Genomic DNA, 19,371 nt, shown 5'->3' on the forward strand with positions numbered 1-19,371 from the left:
GGGGAGGTGCTTTAGAAAACCCCCTGGGGAGGTGCTAAGTCCACTCCCTATTTTAAGATTGTCATGGTAAAGGCTATGTAGCTAGGGGTATCCTTTAAGGGGGTTTATATGGTTTATGTGTTTTAATGTCTCAGTGTGTATAATGGTATTATTTGTAAAGGTTTTAAAAATATTACTGTTTATTTATTTAGGTTATATAAATTAATATCCCTGTGTATTCATTGTGTTGTATAGGTTGTAAGTTATTTAATTCATATTTGGTATTATATGTAAATTGTGAAATATTATATATAGTATTATAAGTTAAGACTTGTAAAAATTCTGTTTTATATTAAGTGTCTGTATTTATTCTTATAATAAATTGCACATAGTTAAGTATTTAATTTTGGCCTAGCTCTATAAAGAGGGGAAAAAAGCCGCTCTAATAGCTAACCCCTTCCTCGGCACTCTGCCTGACCACCACCACTGTCATTAAAGAACAGGGCACACCCCCTGGGTGTACCCAGGCTACACAGGTTAATAAATGTTATCAAATGCCAGGAAAATAAGACACAGCTGCAAAGGAAATTATTGTTTGGCAGGCAGTGAAGACTACTGCAAGGGTCACTGGATAGCAAGTTAAGGGTACATAAAGACATTTCAGGAGGTTAGGGGAGGTTAGATTACATTAAAAACAGCCACCTGATCTTAGTTAGCCCAGATGTGGAGCTTACATTTAGGGCACCTGACAGAGATGCAGCTCCCTGCTTTAACTCATGGTACTTCACAGAAAATGCCATGAGTTACACAGCAACCTCCTCCCAGCCCAAGAGATGTTCACCTGTTGGGTCCGGGGGGTGGAGGGGAATCAAGCTCCAGAAGTTTGACAGAAGTTCCATAAGGTGCTCCACTTTATCTGATCCCTCATTAGATGAGGCTTAATTTCATAGTTTCATAGAAACTATGAATCTTTGCCACATGCTTGCCCACTTTTCAAGCACTTTGCATCTGTGCATGTGACACAGCGTGGCTGTAGCGAATTTTCAGGGTTCCAATCATGCAACAAATGTCACTTCTGTGAGCACTCTTAGATCCCTAGTTAGGTGGAACCAAGTGTGAACTGTACAGAAGTTCAGGAAGGTTAGATCAGTCTAAAAGTGGATGACCAGATCCAAGTTAACTCTATCTCTGAGATAGTCTAATTTAGATTGGGTCTGGTGAGACTGATCTAACTAAATTTCTGTACATTTAACTGTGCAGCCCTGGACTGGGAAAGCCCAGCCACTGGCCCCAACCCAGAGCTGCACCTTCCCTACTGCCCCCCCTGACACCAAGCTATTTTTAGCCCCCCAGCCTCTTCCCCAGATGAACAAGCTGCCTTGCAGATCAGCCAGCCCCCTGAGCCTGACAACGCCCCCATCCAATAAGCCACTCCTGGTACCATTTTTACTAGCATACACTAGTGCTGGAAACCAAGGAAGTAAATCAGGGTGCGGGGGAGGGGCAGGCAGAATGAAAGGGTAGGTTCTCTGGGGGCATTAGGGAGCTAAAAATAGCCCCTAGTCTAAAGGGGTTGGGGAGAGAGCCTCCTCCATTCTCCCTATGGACCCTGCTGGTCCCCCAGATCCCACCAAAGCCTTCTGGACGCCACCAAGCCCCCTTCAGATCCCGCTTCCCTTCTGATCCCTCCAATCCCTTCCGCAGACCCTTCTTGCCCCCTCAACCTTCCCCACAGATCCTATCCCCCCTGATCTCCCCCGTCCTGCTAGCCCCCCCATCCCTCTCATATACCCTGCTTACTCCTCTGATCCTCACAGACTCCACTTCACTCCTGGTCCCCCACCCCTGGAGCCTGCTTGCCCCTTCCAGATCCCCCCCTAATTCCCCCAACAGCTCCCTCATCCTGATCTACCTTAGATCAGGTGGCCATTTTTAACTCAATCCAACCTCCCCAAATGTAACATACAGCAATTCAAGGTATGAGCTTTCCATTACAGTACTTACCCTAGGTACAAGCAATCGTATTGTATTAAGTGGTTGCCAAGATGAACTGACATTGTGATCCAAGGAAGAACATTAAAGGTGTTAGTATCTTTCCAGGGTGAGTAAATGGGATAATCCTGCCTCAAACAAGCGACCTATGGAGGTCCCTTCCAGCTCTATGTCTATGATTCTACGAATTTCCTTAAAACTGCTGATTCTTCAAAGAAAACCTGAAGGAAAAAACTTGGGTTAAACAAGAGTTCTACGTATCATTTTATTTCTTCCTTTTTTCTACTTAAAGAACACAATACATTACTTTGACTGTGTCACATATCCACACCCTTAGAAAAAAGAATAGCATAATGCCTGAGAAAACAGGATTTCTTATCCCCTGGGTACTTCATAATCACCGATCCCCAAAAGAAGCTTTAAGATTCTTAAACATACTACAAAAGCCAAATGATACTTGCTCCACCTTTGGGGCTGCTTGTTTCAAGAGTCAACTCGACACAATGATTAGGGGAAAAAAAAAAGATTCCTCAAGTAAATTAATTTGCAACAGTTATAATTGTACAAATTACAGGGCATTTCCAGTCTCACTACTCCAGCCCAGCATCTGCCAATACAGAACTGTTCCATAAGCCCCTTTTCCATAGGCTGAGCAAACAGTCCTCAGTCTAAGCAGTGTTTAAAAATTAGTTCAGTCCCCCGCCCCCAGAAGTTTAGCTTGTCAGCAGTGATTAGAGATGTTGAGTTGTATTTTGGCTCACTGGAAAAACCCGGGAATAATGACCTTCAGTTGTAAAAGCTTGATGTTTCTGTGGAGAAATTTCTAGAAATCCCCTTTCTACCTTTATCAAGGCCAAATCAGTTCCAAATTCAGGTGAACAAAGCTCAGTCCAAAATTTGACCAAGCTTTGCCCAATTGGACTCCTGGTCAGTCGAAAATTTGACTGAGCACAACTCGCTCATCAAAGCTGCATAGCTGTACAGTAGGGCAAGTATCCTCTTGCCTAGGGCCAGATTAACACGTAAACAAACTAGGCACATGTCTAGGGCCCTAGGTGAAGAAGGAGCCCAGTTGTGCTTATTTTACATATATAGTTATCATGAACAACTCGTGCCTTCTGAGGTGGCGGGGGCAGGAGGGCACAGTGACCACCTGTAGGCAGCAGCTGCAGCATGGCTGCAGCAAGCAAGGGCTGCCTGAAGGTGGCCATGGTTATGTCAGAAGCAAGGGCAGGCCAAGTGGGGACCGCCTACAGGCTGCTGCGGGGGCAGCAGCAGTGAGGGTGGGCTGAGCAGGGACTGGCCGTAGCAATCTCGGCAGCGAGGGTGGGCCGAGCAGGGATCACCTGCAGGTGGCCACTTGGGGTGGGGGTGGCGAGTGGTGACTGCCCACTAGCGCCAGCATCAGCAGTGGCCAATCTCATGGGGTGCACATGCCCCACCATGTCCCCCCTTGCACATTGCCTGTGATAGTTATTGACTAAAAAAAAGTAGGGGCCCATGAGTGCGTTTGCCTAGGGCCCACACCAACCACTCCTTTACGGCTTCAGATACTCCCCAAATCCAGGCAGGCATCCTACTTGCAAACCCCAGGCCCAAAAGCTTTGGGGTTCAGATGCTCCCTCTCCCTTCATGTTAGCGAAGGCTGAGAAACTTCTAGAAATCCCTTTCCTTTGCCCATGTGACAGAGGGAAAGAACTGGACTCCATTGCATTGCACACATCAACCTGGACCAATTATTTCAGTTGGGCCCCTCCACAATGCTGACTTCACTGCAAGGCACGCTAAGAACTGAAATTTAGTGGGGGTGGGGGGAGAAGCCGCTTTTTAACTGGCAACGGTGCAAGACGAGGACTGAAGACAGCGACAGGCGAAGACGAGCTCCCGGGGGACGAGTGCGCAGCGCAGCCAGGCTGCTCCGCTCCTGCCGCTTCCACCCACGTCTTAAGGCGAGGTTCGGCTCGGGGCAGTTGGGCTTTTCCAAGGCTCCCAGCACGTGGGCGGCCGTTAACTACAGTAACTGCACTGCCTGGGCCCGCCTCCTGGGGGCGGTGGATGGCAACGGCCGCCCTGATAATGACGGGGGGGGACTATGACGCTACCCTGTGCCCGGCGGGTGAAGTCCCCGCCCCACCCCGCCAGGAACAAGGTAGCAGCTGTGCATGCGCGGCTGGCGGGCGCCGTAAACAGTGTGGGGCGGGGTAGGGCGCACGTGCGCATGCGCGCGATCATTCCTGGGCCCGGGGCGGAGCCTCGCGCCGGCTCCGCCTCGCTTCCTTTGTGCTCAGCTGCAGCAGCGGCAACAGCAGGGGGAAGCTCCAGCCGGGTCGGCGCGTGCACTCGTCTATCCCTGCCTAGTCCCCGCTCGCCGCCATGTCGCTGGGCCCCGGTGCCGAGGCGGGCTTCTCCAGCGAGGAGCTGCTCACGCTGCGCTTCCCCTTGCACCGCGCCTGCCGCGACGGCGACGTGCGGGCCCTGTGCGCGCTGCTGCACAGCTCGCCGCGCTCCGACCTGGCCGCCGAGGACTCCTTTTACGGCTGGACCCCCATCCACTGGGCCGCGCACTTCGGCAAGGTGCGGGCGGGGTGTATGTGTGGTGGCGCCGCCGGTCCCCCGGTCCCCTCACGCAGGCGCCCGCGCACGGCGCCATTTTATCCCGGGCGGGGGGGGTCGGCGCGGGGGCTGCAGCCGGGGCCTCTCCCGTTCCCGCCTCGGGCAGGGAAGCGGACAAGCCAGCGGTGTCTCCCATTGGCTGGCCGGCGTTCGGAGGTGCCCGGGTCACGGGCCGCGACGGCGGGAGCCAATGGGGAACCGCTCCCTCCCGCTCTGCCGCCCCCCCTCACCCGCCTGGGGCGTTCGCGCGCAGCTGCTAGCTCCGTGCCTGCCGCTGCCTGCCCCGCCCCGCTGTTGTGGAGTCTCTGTTGTGGCGACCGGGCTACAAGGGCGGCGCTTTTGTGAAGATAGGTGTCGGATGAAATCGCGGCGCGCACCTGCCCCTGGAGGGTTGATTTGCTACATCTGTCTGCTTAATAGCCGTTTTGCGACAGCCAGGGTGCAAGCACCTATTTTTGCCAAAGGTGTTAAGCTGACTTAAACGGAGCGCGGAATGCTTGCTTTTGGCTCCTAAATAGTGGTCCCTAGATCTTTGTGCAAGGGTGTTTCTAAAATAGTCTGTATCTAAAGCTAGGTAGCCTTTGATTGCTTTATGTTCCACAGGGCGATAATGGATGGGGCTCTTAGCCCAGTTTCATAGATGTTAGGCATTGATGGGACTGTACAGATCATTAAAGAGGAGTGGGCATTTGGGGCTTTTATAGACATGCTGGGGGTGGGGGGGCACTTCCGTTAGAGTGGCTGCAAGAGCTGCTATGGACCACAGGGTCATGTGAATTGGTGGTGTCCGCATGCTGAAAAATGGCAGTGGGGACGCTTTAACTAAAGGTAGCTGAACCAGCTTTAGTTTAAGCACCCTCCCTCACCCCCCATCTTTCAGCATGGGGCTACTGATGCACACAGCGCTGGAGTCCACTAGAGCAGTGGTTTGCAAACTGATGGATTGCATACCACCAATTTAAAATGATACAGCCTTAAGTACCACCAACACACTTTTGTCATACGAAGTAACTATAATAAACCTGTTAATGTGTACCTCTGACAGGTTGTTTGCATACCACTGGTACCCATACCACAGACTGAGAACTGCTGCACTACAGAGCTGTAATTGCCATGCTCCCCACAGACTCAATAGAGTCTGCCCCAGTGCATTGTGACTAATGCATCAGAACAGCCTCTCTGCCAATGTATAGGCACCCTTAAAGAAAGGAGCAGACACAAAAAGATGATAAACTCTCACTGGAGGGAGGAACCTCAGCCCTGCTGTCTTCTGGAGCAGGTGGAAGCAGAGCTGACTCCTCCAACTTCAGTGAATGCTTTTGATGTGACAGGGTGTATTGGAATTTATGAAGAATTTGAGTATGCATTGAATTTACATCAAGTTTGTGTGAATGCTGTATTTCTGTTACAAACCCTACCCTTCCTGTGGGCTAGGAAAGTGTAAGGCGTACTTCAAAGAGACATATTTGAGTAATTAAGAAAAAAACAAATTTGGTATTTAAATATTCATAAGATTGCATGGGTACCAAAATAGACCTTTCATTAGATAAGACTGAGTAATATACCCATTCCTGGGAAATGAAACAATAGCTGCATTCATGGACTGCATACACCTTCATTTGCTTGTGTTTTTATTAATGTCTTTTATCTTAATTCAGAGTGGTCATAACTGAAATGGGAAAATACTTTTATTTTTAAACTTATTGCGGACTATTAAGTGTTAGCTTCTGAAAGGCTTAAGTAGATCCTACATGACAAAGGAAGGCATGTTGTTGTCATGTTGTTCTGCTTAGGCAGTCATTGGTTGGTATAAGAGTTCATGAGTGGGCAATGCATTTACAAGCTCAGTTTTGCCATTCAACTTTTTAATATATGGCATCTTGTAGTAAGTATTCACGGTTTTCTATAACTTGTTTCTGCCCAAGGATAGTGGGCTCAGGGGAGAAACTATTTCAGTGTCTTCATAAATTAAAAAAACCCAAATACTCAAAAACAGTTTTGAGTTTTGTCTATATTATTAGGTTTTATATAGGTAATGGTGACTGACCCCACAATGAGGAAGGTAGAAAAGCTGTCAGAGGGGAAGTATGAGGAGAGGGGGGAAAGAATGAGACAGAAAAGAAGTCTAGTACCAAGATGCTTTCAAATTTAAGAAAATGCAAAGATGGAAAAGAGTTCTAAACCTGTGATTTCATACGCTTTTTTGTTGCATAGCAACTACTATGGCTAAAACATAAAATAATGTTCAGAAGGTGTGATGCCTTTCATTTTTAATGGCTTAGTATTCTGGTATCTTCTTGAGTATAAACCACAGTCCATTCAAAGTTGCGCTTCCTTTTTAAATTTAATGTTTATTTTCATGGAAAATATAAAAACGGAGAATTGCTTCTTGAGAGATGAACGAATTCCACACAAACATCCAGCCAAATTACAGTTAATTATATAGCGGGGAGATAAACAAATATCTAAGTTCATGATCTCTAGCCATTGCTGGCAGGGATGTAGCGTAAGATTGTTCGTTCTCTCTCTCCCCCTCCCACCCCAACTCTTTTTCCCCATGTTTTGTACTCGTCCAGTTGTTGACTGCTTAGTCTTCAGTCAGTGATCCTGTGCCAACTTCTAGTTTTGGCTTGTTGGAGTTTTTCTTTCTTTTTATTTTCCCCACAGAAAAACAATAGAGCAGTTCTTCTGTTGCAAAGAACTCAGACCACAACAGGTCAGGATATATATATAATTTTTTTATCACTAAGTAATCCTGTTTGAAATCTTTCAGGTTTACCTTGGGGAATCATGTTTGTACACTGAACAGTTCTACAACTGTGGTGCCTTTTGAAATGATGTCAAGGGAGCCCAGGGTACAGTAGCATCTTGGTTGAGAATTGCTAAAATGGATACTGTGCCTTGTCTGTCTTAAATTATTTGAGATTAACAAGACCCCCTCCCCTGCCAACAATTTCACTTAGCCATACTGTTTAGTATGGCTAATTATCGTTAATAGAGGTGCAAAATCAGTTTTAAACAGTAAAGAAAGAGGGCAGTGGTTCCCAAATTCCATTTCTTTTTAAAATTGAGAAAATTGCAACACCTACCATTTATTGAAGCTGAGATTGAGTTAAGAAAATGACAATAGCCTGATTCGGCTATAAACTTTTACAACAGTCTTCAAAATTGTGTATATTAAAATAGCCAAAACTTTTGCTTAGTGTGATATTAAACAGAATGTGGCGGGGAAAAAAAGGGAAACAAATTTGTTGTTGGTAATGGCTATTATAGCAATTTAATCTGAAAGAGTGGTAATCAACATAATCTGAAAGCTTACTTATTTGTATATACGTAATTTGGCTTGGACTGTGGACATTTGACCAGCATTTTGTTTTCTTTGCATTTGTTTCAGCTCTTTGGAGGGATGTGGGGAGGGTGGGTGTGAAGAACTTTTCTTCCTTCCTTATAGATTGTCCTGAAAAAACGTAAGATCGGGGTGGGCAAAATATGGCTTACGGGTCCTGCCAGGCTTTCTTTTTTTTTTTTTTTTCATCCAGCTGGCTGGTGCCTGCCAATTAATTGTATGCTTAGCTCCTCGTGTGTGGAAGAGCCCTAGCCCTGGCCAGCATGCACAGGTGGGGCCACTGCTGTAGCTGCCAGGGGACCTGCTCAGCTTCTCCCACCTTCTGTGGCAGCTCCTTCTTGTGTCCCTGCTGCAGCTGTTGCTCCAGGCAGCAGGTAGGGAAGTGGTGGTGAGTGGGAGGAAGCTGCAGCTGGGCAGGAGCACAGAGCCCAGGTTCTGGGGCCCATGCCCAGTGAGGACGTGGAGCCCAGGTTAGCCTGGTTTCATCGCGCTGGGCTCCTCGTGGCTAGTGTAGCTCCCACTACTCAAATGCCATGTGTGTCCCCCATATGATGGAGCTGGCTTCCTTCCCTGCTCCAGCATGCAGCTCCTGGGACATTGTTGGAGTCCTGGGTGCTGCATGCGGTGGCAGGGAGTGGAGCTAGGCCACTGGCTCCATTGCATGGGGCTTCCCCTTGGTGACATGCAAGTCTTGGGATGTGTGCATGAGCTGTGGGGAGACCCACGTGATAGAAGCAGGCTGACAAGGGATCCACAGTCACAGCAGGCATGGGCCCCAGATTTTGGGCTTTGAGCTCCTGCCTAGCTGCAACTTCCCTACCTGCTGTCTGGTGCAAGAGCTACAGCAGGGACATGAGGAGCTGCTGGAGTCCAGGGAAGCTGAGCAAGTCCCCTGCCGGCTATTGCAGTGGCCCCACTTGGATGCTGTGTGTGCTGGCTGGGGTGGGGCCCTCCCACACAAAAGTGAAGGAGTGAAGTGCACAGGCTGGGCAGGGTTCAATTAATTGGGAGGCACCAGCAAGTTGGATGAAAATCTCCTGGCGGACCACATCTGGCCTGCAGGCCATATTTTTCCTGCTCCTGATATTAAATGTTTTCAGGAAGATGTTTTTCAGCCTGGCTCTATTCCTTGCCACCACATGCAGCTCCTAGAACCTGCTGCTACTGGCAACAAGCTGTGCACCATGGGGGAGGTGGTATGTGTGGGGGGGGGGTCCTGTTTAATACCCCCCCATACCATACTTCACACTCCCCCCACACACTGTGTAAGCCTAAGGCTTTGTTTTTGAGTTATTATGCAATCACACACACACCCCGACAAATATTTTTTTAAATAAAATTAAAATATGTTAAAGTAGGTTTTGTTTGTGGTGTATGATTTGGTGTTTTTCTGGTTCTAAGATAGCAGCCCCCTTCCAAAAGGAATACTTATGGGAGGCAAGGGTGAGGGACTTACGGTGGCAACAGTTGAGGATTACAGGGGAACGGCATGTGGGGATGGGACTTCTGGTTCCCAGATGGCAACTAGGGGATGGGGCACCTATTAGGGGGGTGAGGCTACACTTGCAGCCTTTGACAGCTCACCAGAACTCATTAAATGGCTCTCCAGCCAAAATAATTGCCCGCTTCTACTTAAGATGTCAAATTTTGTTTATCTTCAAGCAGAAGGAAGTGTTTTTGATTGCTTGATAGTGCTTCAACTATCAATTAATATGAATGATGCATGGTATTTCTAAATAGTTTTTCTTCATGTATCTTTAAAGCTGGAGTGCCTAATACAGTTAGTGAGAGCTGGAGCTACTGTAAATGCCTGTACAACACGTTTTGCCCAAACACCAGCCCATATTGCTGCTTTTGGAGGACATCCTCAGTGCCTGATCTGGTTGATTCAAGCAGGGGCCAACATAAACAAGCAGGTATGAACTAATACTTTGTTTTGTCTTTGTATCTAAAAGTGTGTTTATGCCTTAAACAATAATTGAATATGCTTATAGAGATTATCAGCATCATAAAGATCAACTGTGGAAAGCGTAAGCATCTCATAAAAATTTATAAAGGAAGTCGGCTGATGACAACTATAGTATGAAGTGTATAAGACCACTTAATTATTGAAGAACACTTTTTGCACAATATGTTGAGGTATGGATGGTGACTTGAGCAAAAGGTTATTATATTGGATCACTGGGGTCTGCAGCAGAACCACAAATTCTCATGTTAAAAATGCCTATTTTTAATAGATATGGACTTTCTCAGTGGCTTAATATGTTATGGTCTGGAAAAGTGTCTATACCATATCTAATTAAGCCATGGAAGCTGGTAGCAGACCACCATTGAGTGAAAATGCTCATTCTAATAAAAAGCAGGGTCTGCATTTATTTTAGCATGTATTTGTTTTCCTAATTTTTCTTTTCTAAGATGTAGCAAAATTCTACAAGTTACTTTTTAGTTAGTAGGGAAAGGCTTCTTCCTTCTCCTGAAGATGGAAACAACGAGAAGAAAACTTGTAATGGTAAAGGGGAGCTGAAGAATTGCAGACCAGCAGAGAGACTGAGGCATGCTGTTCTTGGCTAACAACTCAGAAAGGGGAAGGTCCAAGGACTAGTGGTGTACAACTTGAGGTAATTGTGGAGCTCAGACTGGGAGTTGAGGAAATAACAGGGAAGAGACCGAAATGCAAGAATGACTCGATATGTTTAAACAACAGGATGAAAGAAAGTAGAAGGATATGACTGTAGGACAAGGCAGAGAAATAGGACTAGCAGAGGAGTTAAGATTTGAGGAATAAATTTGTTGGGCTGGAGATTGAAGAGGAGAATTGGGGAGAAATATAAGTAGGCAGAAACCTAAAATAAGGTGTCAATGAAGAAGAGAGTAGCCCATGAGAATAGAGGCATAGGACACAATGGAGCTTGCCAAGGAAATGAGCCTTGGGGGATACTTGGCTGAAATACAGAAGACTCTGAGAGACAACAGAAGGCAGAATTATCTTCAGACAGAAGGGAGAATTGAAGAAGTGGACCCCAGAGACTTACACCAGTGCGAGGAAGAAGCAGGTTTGTGTGCCTGGAGTCTACTTATTAGGGAAAAGATGCAAGATTCTTGCTGAAATTGACCTAGGATAATGATGATTGCCAAACTACAGAAGATTCTCAAAGCAGTAGAGGTTCAAGTGATTTTTTTTTTTTTCAATAGAACTCCTTCAGCTCATAAAAAGGGGGAGGGGCAAAGGCATATCAAGATAATGGAGAAAAAAAGATGACTTGAATTTGTGCTCCAAGGAAGGAATTGGGATATCTTAACCACTGAGGCAACCACGGGAAGAGCTCTTTTCTCAAAGGCTAGACTTCATGTGCATACTTTGGGAAATAGCCTTCTAGGATTAAGGCTGGTATAACTGATAAGAGTATTAAGCTAAGAAAAGAAGGGAGAAGGTAGAGGGGCAGTGTAGGATGACCTCTCTGCCTGGCTTTAGGTCACAGCAGGATATGACAGGGAATAAAAGTATGTCAGTGGGTAGAAGGATGGATGGCAAAGAGGAAGTAATAATAATGATGGGAACAGTAGTGGGTAGGTGATACAGTTAGTGACAGGATAGGATTCTGCTAAGGAATCCTATCAACTAGTGAACTGGGTGCAATTGGTAAGAAACAACTGAAATGTTTGTATGCTACTACCAGGCAGGTGGAAAACAGAATGAAGCAATTTAGGCATAACAATCTTAAATGGAAAACCAAATATTATAAGAATAACAGAAACATGGTAGAACAGCAGCCATCACTGGAAGACGGTGTTGAAGGGTATGTGCTGCTAAGGACAGGTAACAAATTATTGTTAATTTGCAAGTTATCCTGGTTGATTGATTGATTGATTTATTCATTAAATGTTTTTATTTTATAGTCTGCATTATTAAGAAACAATGATAAAACATGGTCATCCTTCCTTAAAGCAATTTTGGCTGTAGAATAATTCTGCATTAGGATTGGAAGTATACTTTGGATCCTCAGGATCAAATATGGGTAAAAGTAGAGATCTCCCTAATGGTCTTTAGGGAGTAATGCCAACAATTGCCATTATAAGAAACTTGTCAGATATAAATTTCAGAGCAGATGCTGTAAATAATAGTAGGGTCAATTTATGTTTGGGCCCTGGATCTGATAGCGAATACTTCTTTACCAAATACTTACTGAAACAAGAAGTGATGCTTATTTCTTTTGATTGGTAATGAAGGCTGTGGCGGACCAGTAGGGGGTGCTCCTGTGCTGAGCCACCCACCTCACTGTGCCTGATCCACCTTCCAGGCTCTGAGTGCTTCTCTGGGGGCACCTCACGTCTGCCTGATCCCCTTCCTGGGGCACACCTGCAAGCCTGGAGGTAATGCTGCCACCACTTGCAAGTCTTGGTTTATTAGTGGCTCTGTGCCTTGTGAGGTACACGGGCTTTATAGACCTGAAGGTGGTACTTGGCCCATTGCAAGAACTTGGGGTGCTTTCCTTTAGTCTGAAGCATAAATAAAGGTTTCCCTTAGCCAGGCCAAGGGAGTCTAGACCCTCTCCCAATAATTCTCCCCTGCTAGGTACAGAGGAGAACTTGATTGATTACAGTCAGTAGGTTTGGAATAGCATATGGGGTGGAGCAATATCAAAGAACAGCCCTTAGCGCACAGTGGCATCGTAGCCTTTGATCACGCATCTGGGTTACTGCAAGCTATATATCTAGTTAGATCTCAAGTAGCTTACTCACAGGTATCCAGAGGAAGGTGGAGATTCCCTCTGCACCTTCCAGCAGTTCATTCTCCATGAGTTTCAAGAGAGAGAGTTAGTTTCAGATGGTCCAGCTTCTCTGAGAGTCTTCATCACAACTGTCACCCTTCCTCCTGGGCAGGCTATAACAAATGGACCTTATGACCTCATTTACCTGATCCAGTGAAGGCCAGCAGTTGTTGGCTGCCAGACAACCAATTTGAAATGCATCACTCATTGCCGGGTAGATTGGCAGGGTCTCTAGCCCCGTCCAAGTCATGATGTCATTGCTTAGAACAATAGGGAGTTTAAGCCTCCCCACCACCAAGGTGTATGAGGCCAGTCATGTGGGCAGAGGGAACAGGTTCCTCCCTCCCTCAGGAATGTATGTAGCTCAAGTTACAACTCACGGTTACCTGAAGCAGATGGGGAGGGGTGCCTGCCCTCTGCAGTGACCATGATAGCCAAGTTGTCAGATAGCAGAGTTTGGGGAGAGACTGGGATGGCATTCTGCCACAAAGGCATTATAGGAGAGTTGATCGTTGAAGATGACCTTGGATTCAGTATTCATGTGTGTTGATTCTGTTTTTTAAAAGAAGGCTAAAAAGAAATAGGTGTAATGCTAACAGCCTCTTTGAAAAGGGTAAATGGACATTGAGGGAAGTAACTATTCTGGACGTGAGGATCTCAGAGACTCAAAAGAATTTTCAGGTCTCTTCCACGTTCATGTCAAAGGTGCTAAAATTATTAGGAAAAGCTTTATAGGCAGGGATAAATTTTACGATGCTCTGCACAAAGTGGTCAAAGGAATACCATCAACTGAGCAACTATTCCTCCTCAGAAAATTCAGTGTAAGAGTTGGCGCAGACCACTCATGGCCAGATTGCCTAGGACACTTTGGCATTGGCAAGATGAATGAAAACAGCCATTGACTTCTTCAGTTCTGTGCCCAAAACCAACTCTGCATTACTGATTTCATATTTTTATGGAAAAGTTTGTCACAAGGTGTCATGGGGATGAAAGGCGGACATCACCAGCTGTCCTGAACACTGATCACCTATGAGAAGGCTAAGGGGTTGATGGGTTGTTAGGTCTCTTCAGACAACCCCAGGGCCTTTTGTGTGCTGTCTCTGTTTGTGGTGGATTTGGGGCCAGGGATATACATAGAGCTACAGCCTACCCTCATATAACCTATGAATACACAGAGACTCCAGTAAAGTTCAACAGTATATTATAAACTCATGATCACAACAAAAAAAGACTAATAGTAGGAAACGTACATAACATCAGGCATTAACTGTATACACTGGTTAACTTCAGTGCACCATAAACAGAACTGCCAGGAGCAGCAAAGGGCAGCCTCAGGGACTTCACAGGCTCACTGAGCTGGAGTGACAGTCAGGCCCTCAGTTTTTTTCGCTCAGACTGAGTGAGGGAAGGGTGATTGCTGATAATTACCAGTCCAATGGATGATCGAGGTCCTGATCCAATAACACTTTTACAGGTAAGTCTCCAATTATAATCCAGTCCAGTTGGTCACTCCTCTCACTGCTACAGTTACTGCTCATATGGCTCAGACATGCAGGTATGATCTATCACCAACCAAGTAAGCTTGTGCACTATTCAAACTTCAAGTCCTCTTAAGCATCCATATTCCATTCATGCTGCATCGCACTTCAGGATTCCTTAAATACTCGCCAAAATTGCACCAGGTGTCAGTCATTCTTTTCACCAATCATGCTCGCATTTGCATGATACCCTACTATTGTGCTCTTGGCACTCAGGTATAGTACATGGTGCTCTGTTGGACCACACAAGCTACTGTGCGAGCACCCCAGATGTAAGTGCATCACTGGCACCATCAAGATGGAAAGTTTAGCTGTTCTAGAACCTTCCTACCTCTGAGCATGTGCACACTGATTAGAAGGGATCTTGTGTTATGGACTACATCCAATAGGGACATCCACGATCAGGCCACTGGCACCAACCTAGACCATGTTGTTGTTAACAGGAAAGATCTACCTTCAATGCAGAAGATCCACACATTCCACAGTGCTGACTGTGACACTGACCACTCCCTGATCCTTAGCAAAGTGAGAATTAGAGCCAAGAAACCACATAGAGCAAAACCTAGGAGCAAGCCCAAAATCAGTACCACTGACACCAAGAACCAAAGGAAATGCCAAGAATTTGTGAAAGCTTTTGAACTTGGCATGTTTGGGAAGTTGCCATCAGACAAGGCAGGGGAAATCTGAGAAGGCTTAAAAACTGCAATCCATGAAATGACTAAAGCTATGTTTGAGGAAGAGAGACCATCCAATAAGAAAATTCAGAAAAACTACTACCTCATCAGCATCAAGCTGCAGCCTATTTGGAACACAGCAAGAAGCCAATAGAGAACACCAAAGCAAGGCTTTGATAGGCAAAAAAAAAAAAAAAAAGGTACAGAAAGCAACTAGATGCTGTGCCAGTTAGTATTGGATTAAGCTCTGTGGTGGGATACAAACAGCCTCAGACACACGAAACCTAAAAGTCATGTACAGTGGTCTGAAGAAAGCTTTAGGCTTTCAACAAGGTTGCCCCCCTCAAGTCACGGAGCAGTGAAGCTGTTAGATGGAAGCAAGCAGATGTCATAGCTTTGAGATAAAAAGCAGAGTGAAGCAAAGATGTGTTCTTGCTCCCACACTCTTTGAAATCTCAGTACTCTTGAACTACGCGTTTAAAGACATGAAAGGTGGAATGTACATTTACACAAGATAGGTTGAGGAAACTCTTCAACCTGTCGCAACTAAAGTTAGAAAGGTGCTTATTAAGGAGCTTCTATTGGCTGATGATGCTGCCCTTATAGCCTGTGACAAAGACCTACTACAAAAACTCATGGATTGCCTCTCAAGAGCTTGCCAGACATTAGTTATCACCATCTGCTTAAAGAAAACGATTGTACTAAGACAGGGAGTTCCATGAGATCCATCTATTACCCTTAAAGAGAACCAGCTAGAAGTAGTCCAAAAGTTCAGCTACCTAGGTTCTACAGTGACCACCAGCTTCTCACTGGGCCTAGGGACAGACATTAAAAAAGCCTGAGTTTGAATTGATTCAATCTTTGCAGGTTAGTCTAACCTACGTAGGTAGAACTGGTTTGCAACTGCACAGACATTCCCTCTGGACTGAAGAAATGCAGGTGCATGCCTGCAGCGGCTCAGGCTAGAAGCCAGAGGACACAAGAGCAACCCTCCCTTCCCTTTGACAGCGCTGAGGTGAGAGTGGGGAGGTATGACATGGCTCTGGCAGAACACTCTGATTAGGGAGGGGTGTAAACCCCAACTCTGCCTGTGCTGTCCCAGGTTCTTCCCCGCTTGCTGCTGAAGAGGTGCGAGTGTTGCCAGACCTCAGCCTCGAGCTGTCACTCAGTGGGGTGTGTGCAGCGCATACATCTGGTGATGATACTGAGCTTTTCTATCTCCCTCTCCCTGCTTCATACTTTCTGCAAACTGGACAGGTGAGGGATCCAGCAGGGGCCTGATAATACAGTGTTTATCAGCCCATCAAGGAAACAAAAGCCTCTCTCATTAATTCAAGCTCTTCTTAAACAGCTTTTTCCAAGGAAGGAATGAAGGGACATTACTAGCTGATCTGTTGATTAGCTCCAGAAAGCCCTGAGCAGACACTGTTCTGTCTGCCTGTCCCAGTGAAATTGGAGACACACTCACAGACACCTCTCAGCATTAGCTAGCATGCCACATGTCTAGAGTCTGTGGGGCTGGGGTCTGCGCTGTGGGAGATTGGAGTGGGGGGGAAGCAAAATCCCTGTTTGAGCAGTGAGGGGGGGAATGGGGGCAGGGGAAAGCAAGGCAGACCCTGCTGTGCCTGCAGTCTCTGCTGGTGCTCCAGCTAGGGAGCAGAGGGACGGGGCCAGCCCTATTTTCTGAAGCAGACAGTATAATCCAGGGCTGCAAAGCATCTGGGATGCTGGGGGACTTTGTCCCAGACCCCGTCCTGCATTAAGTTAAACTAGACGCTGCATAAACTGGTTTGACCCAGATCCGTTAAGTCTGATACTGTATTCAACCAGGTTCATCTCAAACTGGTTACAGACATTTTGAAACTGGTTTATGTGCACTGAACTTATGTTCTGTTGTAGGCTTAAACCAGTTTATGATCAATTAAACTGATTCATGTGTAATGTCTGTCCCTAGCCTGGATGATTAACTTAATGTTTGAATTGAAAAGGCTGCCACCAGCTTCAGCAGACTAACTAAAAGAGCATAGAACATCTCAAAGCTTATCATCAAGACCAAAATGCTAGTGTACAAAGCTTGCATACTTTGCACTCTTGTGTAATGAGGTAACATGGACAACCTGTGCATATCAAGAGAGAAGCTTCCACTTACTACATACTCGGCATTAAATGGCAAGATAGTTACCAACGCAGAGGTTCTTTGAAGGGCAAATTTACCAAATGTAACAGCCGTACTCTGAGATAATTGAGCTAGGTAGGTCATCTGAGCAGATTGGAAGATGGATGTATACCCAAGGACATGCTATACGAGGAACTATCACAGGGAACAAGAACAACAGGATTTCCCAAGTTTCACTGCAGCAAGATATGAAGTCATTTGGAATTGACTAATGGGTAACCTTGGTAAGAGATCAGAACAAGTGTTGTCATTGTCTCCTGCAGAGCATCGAAGTCCACAACTGGAATTGGCTCCAGCAGCTTGAAGAAAAGAGTCCATAGGAAGCAAGCAGCTCCCAAACCGCTTAACCATGATGCATATACTTGCAACCACTGCCACAGATCATGCACATCTCAGATTAATCGCATAAGATAGTGCAAACCATCTGTGTCATAGGCTTCAACATCCAGAGTCTCGCAGACGAAAGGATGTCAAAGGCAAAGACAAGCTTAGTTAGATCTCAGACTATTAACATAGCAAAAATAGAAGTAGAGCAAAAAAAGAAGTGGCATTCCTGTGCAGTGAAGGTAATTTAAGAATAGGAAAGGCTCAAGAACCTAAGTGTATGATTTCTCCTAATTTTCAGTAAGGATGATGACATTGACCAACAGGGCAATGGCAGAATAAGGGGATTGGGATATGGAAATGGACTTTTCCTCCACAGAGGTGGAAGCAAAATTTAGCTTAACACACTCCAGTTTTGGAGTCACATTGCACTTCCTGTGGCATGTATTTTTTACAAAGCTATAAAGTCAGGGGTTGGGATCATGTGATTAGAGAATAACAATAGTAGTATCTACTTAAAGGGAGAGGTGATTTAGGCAGTTTCCACCTCAATAGCATAAAAGGCTTCAGAGCAGTTTGCAAGGAAAAAATAAAGATGAGATGGTAAATGGGGGGTTAGGGGGGATGTGAAAAATAACGTGTGGGTTTACCAGAGCTAGCTCATGCCAGAGTAACCTGATGCCTTTATACGATAAATTCTCCTATAAACAAAGGAGATGGAAAAGATCTGGTGCATCTGGAATTCAGTAAAGTATTGGAAGTGCTGCCACAAGGAAAATTGTTAGTAAAGTTGAAGAAGTAAAGTTGATAAAACTGTCAGGTGAGTAAGGAAGTGGCTAAAGGGGGTGGGGAGGGCTGCACTGAGTTAAGTCTGAGAGGAAATTAGTAGTAGTTCTTCAAAGATTGATATTGGGATCTTGTTTAATACTTTTGTTAGTGACTGACCAAAAAGTGGCAATGTGGTGATGACGTAAGCTAAGGAAAAATTAAATACAAAAATACTGGAGTATTTTACAAGAAGAACTAGATAAACTTAAGGACTGAAGTAACAACAGTTCCTACTCTTAAATTTCTACTCTAAGCTGGGAATTTCCCAGTTGGAAGCAATTTATATGGAGAAGGACTTGGTAGCCTATGAACCATTCAGTGTTAACACACTATATAAAAGGCAGTTGTAATCATAGGATGTACTGGGTGACACATTTTTCAGTAGGAGTGGGGAAGTACTAGTGCCACTGTGAGACTGGAAAATTACATATGGTTCTAGTCATTTATATTCAAGGAGGAGAAATTCAAACTGGAACAGGTGCAGGGAAGGGCTACCAAGGCCTTGGAGTGATGTAATAGTTGAAGCACTTCAAATGCTTCAGGCATATGTGCCCTGTGAAGTGGTCCCAAAATGTCTTAAGTGCTCCAAAAATAACCCTGAATAAAACAGCAACTATTTGGGAGAGCTTGCACTTTCAGTGAGCTGAATGCCTCTCTGTGGCCTGACACACTTAAAAAGTACATCTGTCCAAGGCCTAAGACAGTGATACTCAACTTTTTTTTAACAAAAGTGGGCCAAACTTTAAAATTGAAAATGGGCCACAGGCTGCATAGGGAAGTATTATATTTTTTGTATTTTTGCATATCCTAATATTGAGTATTTTACATATTAGAAAGGAAAGCATACATTTTTTAGTAATTTTAGGTTTATTGATATAAAGTTAAAAAGTTCAGTATTCTGTAGTATTAATTTAAACTTTATAAAAATAATTAAAAAATCATTACAAAAAATAAAACCAGCCATAAGACATGACAATAAAAGAATTCTTTCAGATCACAGATGGAGATTGCTCAGCTGGCAGCACTGTACCATAAGCTTCCTGCTCTTCCTAGTGCCCTACCACTGTTTTCCTGAAGTGGAGAGTCATGGCCAAGTGGTAGACGTAGGGCTATGTGGTGCCCCAGAGCAGTG

At 45.3% G+C, this 19,371-nt stretch overlaps 1 protein-coding gene across 3 annotated transcripts in view; it reads left to right on the top strand.

Annotated features, from left to right (window-relative positions):
• Positions 1-2,337: 2,337 nt before the first annotated feature.
• The window catches only part of ANKRD10 (ankyrin repeat domain 10), a 51,742-nt gene continuing 34,708 nt past the window's right edge, over positions 2,338-19,371 (top strand). The window contains exons 1-2 of one of the 3 annotated variants that reach the window (XM_090022174.1): positions 2,338-4,545; positions 9,694-9,846. In XM_090022174.1, coding sequence (XP_089878300.1) covers positions 4,345-4,545; positions 9,694-9,846 — 354 coding nt within the window. In that variant the 5' untranslated portion in view covers positions 2,338-4,344. The remainder of the gene's footprint in view (positions 4,546-9,693; positions 9,847-19,371) is intronic. The other 2 variants (XM_090022157.1, XM_090022163.1) reach the window with 2 other exon arrangements.

Source organism: Crocodylus siamensis, chromosome 1 (genome assembly GCF_052110815.1).
Source record: "Crocodylus siamensis isolate JL-2025a chromosome 1, ASM5211081v1, whole genome shotgun sequence".
In the NCBI taxonomy this organism is placed as follows: domain Eukaryota; kingdom Metazoa; phylum Chordata; order Crocodylia; family Crocodylidae; genus Crocodylus; species Crocodylus siamensis.